Raw genomic sequence first — 12,290 nt, 5'->3', positions numbered from 1 at the left:
TTACCCCCGGATTCTATCCGCACCTGGAGGGACTTTAAATTGGAGTTCCTAGATTACTTCTTTCCATCCAACAAGACGAACGCTCTGAAGAAGGAGATAGTGGAATGCAAGCAGGATTACGATGAGTCATTGAGCCAATACTGGTCAAGGATCAAGGGATTGCTGGACGCATGTCCGAATCATCGGATGATAGAGGCAGAGACCTACTCTCTGTTTTATGAAGGGGCAACTCCCGAGTCTAAGGATTTGATGAACTCCTCGAGCGGGGGGAATTTTACAAGAAAGAGAGGAAGTGAGGCAAGAGAGATTTTGGGAAGATTAATCGACGCCAAGAAGGCGTATGACAGTACGAGGAATGCTGTGAGAAGAGGCTCTGTGAATGCATTGAGGGAGCAGGAGGATGACAAAGTTGAAGCAAGGATTGATAGGCTGGAGAAAGCCTTGCTGAATGCTATCGAAAAAACTAATACAGCCGCACCAAAGGAAACGGCTAAGTTGTTAGGTCCAGTAGATAATCAACTCCAGCAATATTACGGACCTCAGGAAGGTGATTACCAGGCCCATGCGAACGCGATGGGAAGTTGGAATCCTGATGGAAGTTGGAACCAAGGAAGACAAAGAGATGCACCCTGGAGGAATCACCCGAACTTTAGATGGTCTGAAAACGAGCAAAGCCAGCCAGCACCCCAACTGAGTATACAGTCCGCACCGCAGCCCGAGAGGCAGGGTAACTGGAGAAATCATGAGGGGCAAGGAAATTGGAACAACCGTAATCAAGGAGATCACTCGACCTGGGGAAACAAGAATCAAAATTATCAAGGGAATTCTTATGTACCACCACATCAAAGGAATTTCCAAGCACCTTACCCAGGTCAAGGAAGTAATTTCAACAACAATCCAGGAGGTCAAGGGCACATTCGCCCAGGCCAAGGAAGTGGAACAAACCAAAATATAGGGCCAGGCCCTAGTCAGCCAAGCTCTAGACCAAGGAACCTTGATGAGATGGTTCACGACCTCGTTAGTTCCCAGCAGCACATTCAGAACAATTTACAGTCGAACAATGATGTGGTCCACAAGCTTCAGGATGCGCAGCAAGAACAGAAGGCGGCAATGGATATGTTGGCCAAACAGTTGTCTCAAATAGCTACTTCCTTGAGTGATATGCGGGGAAACGAGGGCAAGATTCCTGCATCGGTAAGACCACCTGACAAAGCCAATATTAGCCAGATCACGCTGAGATCTGGGAAGGAGTACGAAGGGCCGGTCATGAGGTACAGAGAGGTCACGACCCCCATTAAGGATAAGGAAACAGAGGAAAAAACCACTGAATCAAGAAACTCGGTTGAAAGCAACCCTGCAGTTAGAGATGAACTTCAGGCAGGAGATTTAGAGAAACGGCTGCCCAGGACAATCGAACCATTTTTCCTAGATCCAGAACCGGAATTGGTAGAGAAAAAAGGAGTCGATGAATCTTCAGCAGGTGAATGTTCCGGAACCGGGAAACGACCAAAACCTTTCCCAAACCGAGGAGAGGCAAAGAAAAAGAAGGATGAGCCAGTGGATCTTATGGATATTTTCGGGAAACTGGAGATAAATCTACCCTTCTTACAGGCTTTGAAAATGCCAGTTTTCAGCAAGTTCATCAAAGAGTTTATAGCTGGGAAGGCTAGACCTAGTGGAAAAATCTTGATAGGCGAGAATGTGTCCGCGGTAATTCAGAAGCGGAGGATGCCTTCGAAATGCAATGACCCAGGTATGTTCACCTTGCCTATTTCCATCGGCGATGTAAAAATTGAGCATGCTATGTGTGACTTGGGAGCATCCATAAATGTGTTACCCCTGTCCATATACAAGAGGTTAGTGGGAGTAGGTATGGTGGATACGAAGGTTGTGATCCAATTGGCGGACAGGTCATGCATCTGCCCTGAAGGAGTGCTCGAGAACATAATAGTCAAGGTACACGACTTCCTGTACCCGGCTGACTTCCATGTGATTAAGATGAGCGATAATGAGTCTGTAGAGTCTGGCGGAGTATTATTGGGGAGACCTTTCCTGCGAACTGCTAAGACTATCATTGATGTCTTTGATGGTACTATCTGTCTCGATTACAATGGGGATAAATATACATTCAGCATAGATGAGGCAATGAAGAAGCCACTTGATGTTGAAAATTTGCATTCTGTAGATATCATTAACCCCTTGGTCCAGGAATACCTCGAGACTGAATTAATGCAGGGACAGATTGAGAACTCAGAGATGAGTCATGCTGTTGATAGGGAGGTGGCCAGTTGGTGCCAAGCAATGAATACGAGCAAGTTGTCAGATGAGCTAGCAGAAGCAATTCTGGAATTTTGCACCAAGCCCGACCTAGCCAGATCGAGGGAGACACTTTATGGGGCAAGCAAGGAAGATCTTCCTGGATCGACTAAGGGGATGACGACTGGAGCAGCAGAAAAGAACCCCCTGCCCCAGGAAAAAGATGTTCCCAAGAAGGAGTTGAAAACACTTCCGCCAGGCCTAAAGTATGCTTACCTTGAGGCGAATGAGACTTTTCCGGTGATTATCAACAGCAACTTGATCAAGGAACAGGAAGAGGAGCTGCTGAAAGTCATCCGAAGGAACAAGAACGCTATTGGTTGGACACTTTCTGACTTGGTAGGGATTAGCCCTGATCTGTGCATGCATCACATTCGATTAAATGAAGGAGCGAAACCCTGCAGAGACCCTCAACGCAAATTGAATCCCAATATGAGGGAAGAGGTATTGAAGGAGGTATTGAAGTTGTTATCCCTAGGAATCATTTATTCCATACCAGACAGTGAATGGGTTAGCCCAGTACACATGGTACCCAAAAAGTCGGGAATCCAGGTTGTCAAGAACGACAAGAATGAGTTGGTACCGACCGGGCTAGTCACCGGTTGGAGGATGTGCATTGACTACAGAAAATTGAATGAGGCAACCAAGAAAGACCATTTTCCCCTTCCGTTCATTGACCAGATGCTGGAGAGATTAGCAGGCAAGCAATATTTCTGTTTCTTGGACGGATATAGTGGGTATTTCCAAATTTACGTGGACCCCGAGGACCAGGAGAAGACAACTTTCACGTGTCCGTTCGGAACGTATGCATATCGGAGAATGCCGTTTGGCCTTTGCAATGCACCAGGCACTTTTCAACGATGTATGATGAGTATTTTCTCAGACCTGCTGGAAGATTGCATCGAGATCTTTATGGACGACTTCACTGTATACGGGGATTCATTTGATTCATGTCTGGCGAGCTTGGATGTAGTGCTGAGAAGATGTCAAGAGAAGCACTTGGTTTTGAATTTCGAGAAATGCCACTTCATGGTCCCTGAAGGAATTGTCCTGGGGCATGTAGTATCGGAAAGGGGCATACAGGTGGACCAAGCAAAAGTGGACGTGATATCAAAACTGCCCCACCCGACAAATCAAAAGGAAGTGAGGGGATTCCTAGGTCACGCAGGATTCTACAGGAGATTTATAAAGGATTTTGCCAAAATTGCTCAGCCACTCACTCATCTGTTGCATAACGATGTTGAGTTTGTTTTTAATGAGGGGTGCATTAAGGCTTTTCAGCTGCTGAAGGACAGATTAGTATCTGCCCCCATCATCAGAGCACCTGATTGGGGTTTGCCGTTTGAAATCATGTGCGATGCGAGTGACTATGCAGTAGGGGCGGTGCTAGGTCAAAGAGTTGACGGAAAAAGTTACGTGATTTTCTATGCGTCAAAAACGCTAAATCAAGCCCAGAAAAATTACGACACCACGGAGAAGGAAATGTTGGCAGTCGTGTACTCTTTTGAAAAATTCCGACCATATCTGCTCGGGTCGAGGGTGATAGTCTTCACAGATCACGCTGCGATAAAGTACTTACTGGCAAAGAAGGAGTCTAAGCCAAGGTTGATCCGATGGGTGTTACTGTTACAAGAGTTTAACTGGGAAGTCAGAGACAAGAAGGGGACGGAGAACAAGGTGGCTGATCACCTGAGTCGCATTTACCAAGGTGAGACGGATGAAGCAATACCTGACGCGTTCCCGGAAGAACATCTTTATTATTTTAACGATTCTCCTAGACCTATCAATTGGGAAGAAGTAATGGCAGCAACAGGTCCAGGAGATGCTGAAAAAAGGAAATGCCAGGCGAATGCAGAGCCATGGTTCGCTGATCTAGCAAATTACTTGGTCACTAGAGAAGTGCCCAGTTCCGACGAAATTTCCCGGGCCCAGAAGATGAAATTAAAAAGTGAAGCCAAATACTACTTTTGGGACGATCCGTATTTGTGGAAAATGGGAGCTGACCAGGTAATTAGGAGATGCATTCCGGAGTGGGAGCAAAGGGATGTGCTGAATCATTGCCATGCTTTAGCTTGTGGGGGTCACTTTGGACCTAGGAAGACTGCAAGGAAGGTTCTAGACAGTGGTTTCTACTGGCCTACATTACATAAGGATGCATTCGAATTCTGCCAGAATTGCGAAAGGTGTCAGCAGATTGGAGGAATTTCTAGAAGGGACGAAATGCCACAAGTTCCGGTGATTGTTTGTGAGATTTTCGATGTTTGGGGTATGGACTTTATGGGTCCATTTCCATCTTCATATGGGAATACATACATACTTGTGGCGGTGGACTACGTTTCGAAATGGATAGAGGCAAAAGCTACGACCTCCTGCGAAGCTGTGGAAGTAGCCAAATTTCTGCGGTCTAACATTTTCAACAGGTACGGGATCCCTAGGGCTGTCATCTCAGACCAAGGAACCCATTTTAAGAACCGTACAATAGAGGCTCTCATGAAGAAATACGGAGTCCACCATAGGTTGTCTACACCTTATCATCCTCAGTCCAACGGCCAGGCAGAAATATCAAATAGGGAGATAAAGGCCATTCTCGAAAAAACGGTGAACCCGTCTAGGAAGGATTGGAGTAAGAGACTGGATGATGCATTATGGGCTTATAGGACAGCTTATAAGACACCTATTGGTATGTCACCATATAGGTTGGTATTCGGAAAAATGTGCCACTTACCCGTGGGAATCGAACACAGAGCATACTGGGCGGTCAAAGAGATCAACATGAATCCGCAGGCTTGTGAAGAAGAGAGGAAGATGCAGCTCCAGGAACTGGAAGAGTTACGGCTTGAGTCTTATGAATCTGCCATGTGGTATAAGGAAAAAACTAAGCTTTGGCATGATAAAAATCTCCGGGTCAAGGAACTCAGGGTAGGACAGAAAGTCCTTTTGTTTCAATCCAAGCTCAAGTTGATGCCTGGAAAGTTAAAGTCTAAATGGATTGGGCCTTACATCATCATGGGACTTCGAGCAAACGGAGCAGTTGAAATCCAGGGAAGTGCACCAAATTCCATACCTTTTCTTGTCAATGGACATAGGATAAAGGTCTTTAGGGATAGCTCAGAGTTGTGTGTAGTGGACGAAGTGCCACTACGCGCACTCTTTGATATCACCTAACCAGTCTAGGAAGGAAGTGTTTTTAAAATATCTCCTGGGTCTAGTAATTAAAAGTTTGACCATACCCTGATCCAGGAAATTTTGAGAACACTTGACAACAATTTTGTAAATATTTAATTGCTTTCTTTAAATCAAGAAAAATCCAAACAAATAAAAAATTTTATTCTTCCAAAAATATTTTCGAAACACCAGACCCATCGGGAATGTTTTTGATGCTGTCATATCCTAGACCCGGGGAGTTTGGCGTTTCATATTTGTTTTTTTAGTTTGATGTTTTCTTTTAGTGTGTTTTGGCAGAAGGAATTTACTTGAGCAAGGAATTGTGGGGTAAAAGAGTTTTGGAGGGAGTTGGCACCGGTCCGGATTTCAAAGAGCACTTTATGGGGAGGCGTACGGTCGCTAGTGTCACCACCTCCACCCGCCAAGGTACCATACGCCACAGAGCCCGAGAATCCTGCCAGGTCCAGTGATTCAGAGGAGGAGCAAGACGAGGATGTACTGAACTTTGAGCCAACGGAGATTTGGATTACAAAAGAGCTGCTAGACGATATGAGAAGATTTGACGATCCAAAACGTGTGGCCATATACAAGGAAAAGAGTGCTGAGGGAAAGGTGGCGAAGTCCGGAAAAATGTACCACCCGGCGGAACTCAAACATATTAGCTCTAACGATGAGTTCAGGGGGTATATCGATGCAATCGGTTTTGATTGGTTACTAAAGCACAGCACTTTCGAAGTTCCAGTCGACGCGGCCCGTGAATTCTTTTCCACCTTCCGGTTCAAATCCACCACCGATTTGGATACGGATTCCATAGCTTTCAGGCTTTTTAATGAAGAACATAGGATGAGTATCCGGGAGTGGACGCTGCGGATGGGCTTGCTAACGAGAACAGAAGATGATGAGGGCCTGTGGAACGACAGAATGGTTGGTCCGCCGAAGTTGACGCCAGGATTTCAGGCACAAGGTGCGTGGGAGTTCTTGACTCACTCAAGAGTGGGTCAATTTAAAACAAGTTTTTCGAAGGCACACCATATAGAAAATCGGGTCCTGCGATTCGCCCAAACTTTTGTTAGCTACAACTTGATGGGCACTGCCAACAACGCCCTGACGACCGCCGACCTATACTTTACGTGGTGCATGGCCACAGGAGTACGAGTTCATTTGGGTTATTGGTTAGCCCAAGCCTGCCATCAAGTCACCTCCAACCCGTCCACGCATCTGTACACGTGCCATCTTCTCGGGGCCTATTTGCAGCGCAACATTGTAATTAAAATCAGCAAGGCCTGCCATGTAGTAAAGATGTGCTCAGCCCCGGAAGTCTTCAATTTCGACTTTTTTTTCAACAAGGGGTTGCTGATCGCCCGAGGGAAGGAGGTGTGTTTTTATGAGGTCGGTAAGTCAGAGGCACAAGTCAAGCAGGAACCCGATGGTGTGGAGGTAAAGGATCAAGCCACTGAGGACGAAGTCAGGCTGATGGTTCAGGGAGTTCAGAAAGAAGTTGAGGAGGTAAGGAAAGGAATCGACGGGGTACGCAAGGAAATGACTGAGATCCGAAGGGAATTCGGAAAAAGCAGGGAAGAGGCCGCAGTCCTGAGGGGACGTATCACCGATTGGGTGGCTTCGTCAAGTGAGCAAACCAACAGGATGGCGGAGGGTGTTGCTTTGATGACGACCATGCTGAAATGGCTGCACAAAAAGTTCCCGGATGCATCAGAAACTATTCCTGGGTCTAGCGGCAACATTACAACGCTAAGTCCAGGAAGTGTATCCGCGCAGAAGCCATCACAAGGCCCGAGGCCTCACATCACCCCCTCTTCCGCTAGACCCGTGATCCTGAGGACAGCCATACCCCGACCTACTGATGACAGACCAGAGAAGCCGGAGATGCCGGCCAGGAAGAAAGCAAAGGTGACCCAGCCGACGGTGCCACCAAAGTTTGGCTCCCACGGGGGCCAGACACCGAATTGAATTTCCCCTCAAACCCAAGTAACTTTTTCTTTCTTTTATTTAACAGTTCTTTCGTTTTATTTCTGTTTTACCTGCCAGCATGCTAGGTTCTGTATATATGTGTTGAACCCTTCCACTTAGACCAAGCATTGGTCTAAGTGTGAGAAGGGGTTATATGTCATAACATGTTTTGTGTTGTATGTTGTTCCTTCTCCCACTTAGCCCAATGCTTGGTCTAAGTGTGAGAAGTTTGTGTTTTGTTGAGTTCGTTTCATGTCGCCACTAACTGGCCTGCTTTCCACTTCATACGGATTGCTTGGGGACAAGCATAAATGAAGTGGGAGGGGGGACGCAGTTAGTGCAGTTAGTGTCTTGTACATATTCTGTTAGGTCTAGGAGTTTGTAGAAGTTTTTTTTTAGGTTTCGTGTTTGCATAACTGGTAAAATAAATAGCAAAAAGCCCCTTAGGGAGAGTAATTGAAGAGAAAATACATGTTAAATTGTGAATCCTTTTCTCTTAATAAATCAAAGTCAGTTGGATGAAGTAAGAACGATAGAGGATGCCTTAGATAACCCAGTTGTGCAGCCCTACTATAAGAGCGAGTTATAAGCCTATACACTTTGAGCTAACTTGTAAAAAGAATGGGCTACCACTTGATGCTTAGGGAGTAGAGAATAAAGGAGGTATAAGCTGGACGAAGTCCAGGAAAAGGAGGTATAAGCTGGACGAAGTCCAGGAAAAGGAGGTATAAGCTGGACGAAGTCCAGGGGAGGAGTTAAAATAATAAAACCGGAGGTATAAGCTGGACGAAGTCCAGGAAAAAAAAAAAAATAAAAATAAAAAAATTTAAGGGCAGGAAGCAGTAGTAACCAGACCCAGGAATAAAAAGGAGACGGTAGGAAGGAGAAACTCTCATAACCCGATGCATCAGTGGAGTAACTTTAACTTAAGAGCGATCCGATCCTAACATCCCTGGTGAGGAATGAGTGATCGAGTGAATCTAACAATTGGGAAGTCAGAAGGCTATCTTGACGAACTGACAACTTGACTAGACAGAAGAAGGGAGGGGGAGGAATCTGAGGCTGTAAATGCTTGGATTGACCTTAAACTTGTGGGGATGGCTGCTAGGAAAATACCAGTTTATGCGCTTATGTGTTTTCTTTTCTTTTGTGATTTTTATGTGTTTCGTGTTGTAGTTGTCTAGGTCTAGGAGTCTGTTTTGTTTGTAGAATAGTACTTGGGGGGGGGCGTGCATTGAAATTCGCCTTATTTCTTTTTCTTGTCTTTCATACTTGAGGACAAGCATGGTTTAAGTGTGAGCAGTTTGATAAGGCTAATTTCATGCATGGGTCTAGGGATTTAATTCGTGATTTTACTAGGACTAACGCACGTTTTAAGCCAGGTGTGTGAAGGAATTCGCCAGGTCCAGGAAAGAAGACCAAAAAATCACAAGGTCGAGGAACTGGCGATTTAGTGAACAATTATGAAGAGAATTGCTCGACGGAGGAAGCTCCAGAGTTGAAGGGTAGAATAGGGATTTCTACGAAGACTCAAGGGCTATGTCCGCATCTATAAAAGGCAGAAGCATGCAAGCTGGAGGGATCTTCTCGGGGGAGACCTCACCACAGCCTGTTGCTTAGTTCACTTTCCCACACACACACTTGATACTAGTTTTGAGGAGATCTCAGTTCGCACGTTCGGGTTTCATCTTAGCTTCCGATATGGTGTAACACCGCTCTTGTTAGGAGCGAAGAAACAATTTATTTTCCGCTTTCCGTATTCTACTTACTCTGCCGAGCTTCGTTGTTCGAAGCTCGGTTCGCTGTTTTCACCGAATAGTTTCTGGTTTAAATGCAAGTTTGATTTTCCGTTATGGCGATTGTGTTGATTTCTGGTTTGATCGTTTCGCTTATTGAGATTTTGGAGTTTTAAATTGTCTGAGTTGGATGCGTTTCGCAGCTGTTTACTGAGTTATTGTAGGTTAATGGTCAGATCCGGGAGATTGGAGTTGGATTGTGGAAGAATTTTGGTTGGATTTGCTGGATTTGTTGGTTGTTGGGTTCGGATGTCTTGGATCCGGAGTGGATCAAGTATTCTGACGTGAATCTGAGTAGTTTCGATCTGATTTTCATGCTTAGTTTACGTGTTTTACTTTCATTCCGTCTAGTGTACGCAGATCTGATGTTTTTCCGAGTTGCAGCAAGATAACGACGACCAAATCTCTATATTCTGTCGAATCTCGCTTTTTGCTCTGTTTTGTTCATCTGCAAGTTTAATTCGGTTGAGAGGATGCATTTTGCTGCGAGCTAGCGTCAGAGTTTGTTAATCTGCAGTTCTTTCCGTACTTGCCATTTTTGGAATTATGGTCCCCACTTTCAGTCATATTCTGTTTAGCTAGATTAGGTAGTTGTTTACACTGTCTAGGAAGTGGTTATGTTTCTTGTTGTCGAAGTCTGAATTTACAAGTTTAACATGTCCTAGGTCTAGCATTTACATTTTCTGCCTAGGTCTAGAGTTAGTTTAAAATTCTCAACCCTTTTGTTGCGTGGCAGCAGCCATTTGTCTGTCCAAAGTCTCTGAGCACTACTTTGCGAGTCCATCTCTGTGGGATCGACCCCACTTCCCTATACTAATTCATAGTATTCGGGTTGAGGGATTTATATTTTTTTGAAGGGGAGTCGATGTGTGTCCAACGACCAAGCACTTTATGTTCTCTTAAGTTCCTAGACCTTGTGCTCTAGTGGATTTAAGGAGCGTGGTGTCTTGACCAAGCGCTTGCAGTGATCTATTTCTGTGCACACGTGTTAAAAAAAATCCTCGTTTCAACACCAAAATATGATTAAAAAAACCAGCACAAACTTCCTTAAGAAAGGCTTAAACACATCATTCATCAAACTCTGAAATGTGGCAGGAGCATTTGTGAGGCCAAAGGGCATTACAGCAAACTCATAGTGGCCATCATGAGTTTTAAATGCTGTTTTAGGAATGTCTTGCACCTCCATTCTGATTTGATGGTAGCCAGCCCTCTAATCAATTTTGGAAAACACAGTAGCTCCTCTGAGTTCTTCCAAAAGCTCATCAATGAGAGGAATATGGTACTTATCCTTAATAGTGAGTTTATTTAATCTCCTGTAGTCAACACACATTCTCCATGTCCCATCCTTCTTCTTTACTAATACCACTGGGGAAGAAAATGGGCTTGAGCTCAGTTGAATAAAGCCTTGTTGTAATAATTCAGAGACTTGTTTCTCAATGATATTTTTCTGTAAGGCAGAATGCCTATAAGGTCTTGAATTGACTGGAGTAGCATCATGAACAAGAGAGATTTTATGGTTGTGGGACCTCATAGGGGGCAAGGTGGTTGGTTCAGCAAAAACAGAGGTGAAGGGAGAGGAGAGAAAGATGTGTGTTCATGTTGTGAAATGCGATGTGCTATGCTAGGTCGAGATACCAAGTCCTATGAATCCACTAGATCACTTGGTCTAGGAACTCAATGGAACACGGAATACTCTGTCGTTGTACACACAAAACTCCCCTTCAAAGATCCCTCAACCCGAATACTATAGATTAGTATAGAGAAGCAGGGGTCGATCCCACAAAGATGGACACGTAAGAAAGCGTTTAGAGACTCTTGACAAAGGCGGCTGCTGCCACGCAAACTGGGTTGAGGTATAACTACTACTAGACCTAGGCAAGAAATGTAAACACTATACCTAGGAAACTGTAAACATGCTGAGATCAAACATCATCAAGACTAAGGGATATTAAATTCCCTTTCTAGACCGTGTAAACGGCTACCTAATAGAACCAGACAGGATGCATATAACAGTGGGGACCATAATTCCAGAATTAGCAAGTACGGCAGAAAGGCTGCAAATAACAAACTGAAACTCTAACTAACAACGACATGCATTTTTTTAACTGAATAAAAAACGAAGATGAAGAAAACAGAGCACATATCTAGATTCGAACAGAATATAAAAGTTGGGTCATCGGAAACTTACAACAACCCGGAAATAACACAAATCTACATATACTAGACGGAATGAAATGAAAACACGAAGGCTAGGCATAAATTTAAACCAACTCTGCTCAGATTCACGTCGGATGCTTAATCCACTCCGGATCCAAGCGATCCGAACCAAACAACAACCTCAATCAACTCTATATCTTCCGATCTAACAGATCTACTCCGATCAACACCGAATTCAAACGATTCCAATCAACTCAGCTACAACACCGAATTCAAACGATTCCAATCAACTCAGCTACAACACCAAATTCAAACCTCCGACTCAACCACCAACAAACTCTGATCAACCCGATCCAGCCATTACTCTGCACAGATTCAGTGAACAATTATGAAACGCATCCAACACAAGTAAACTAACTCAAACTCCAGATAATCACAGAAAGGAAATCAGAAATCAACATCAACGACATGACAGAAAATTAAACTTGCATTAAACACAGAAATATTCGGTAAAAAGACAGAGGGCCGAGCTCCGAACAGCGAAGCTCGGTGAAATCTACAAAATACGAGAAAATAAAATGGAACTTATTTCTTCGCCCTCGACAGGACGGTATTACAACCCAACTGAAATGCGAGAAAGCGAAAAGTGAACCCAAAATGCAAACCCCCAGAATTTCCCTCTAAAGAACCCAAGTGTGTAAAAGAAAAAAGTGAGCTACGAGCCACAGACTGTTAATGAGGCCTCCATCGAGAAGATCCCTCCAGAATGCATGCTTCATTCCTTATATAGGTGCGGACATAATCTTCTAGAAGCCTTCGTTGAAATCTCCATTCTATCCCTTCAGCTCCGAGATTTCCTCCGTCTTGCAATTGCTCCACAATGCTCAC

General features: G+C 44.5%; 1 protein-coding gene across 1 annotated transcript in view; it reads left to right on the top strand.

The window, feature by feature from the left end:
• LOC121787134 overlaps positions 1 to 12,290 on the top strand; it is a gene marked incomplete at both ends in the record, with an annotated part of 138,046 nt that overhangs the window by 63,026 nt on the left and 62,730 nt on the right. The window contains one exon of the mRNA XM_042185782.1: positions 3,022 to 3,746. Within this exon, the coding sequence (XP_042041716.1) occupies positions 3,022 to 3,746 (725 nt within the window). The remainder of the gene's footprint in view (positions 1 to 3,021; positions 3,747 to 12,290) is intronic.

This window comes from Salvia splendens, chromosome 22 (assembly GCF_004379255.2).
Source record: "Salvia splendens isolate huo1 chromosome 22, SspV2, whole genome shotgun sequence".
NCBI lineage: Eukaryota > Viridiplantae > Streptophyta > Magnoliopsida > Lamiales > Lamiaceae > Salvia > Salvia splendens.
This window is presented reverse-complemented; position numbering and strand designations above follow the sequence as displayed.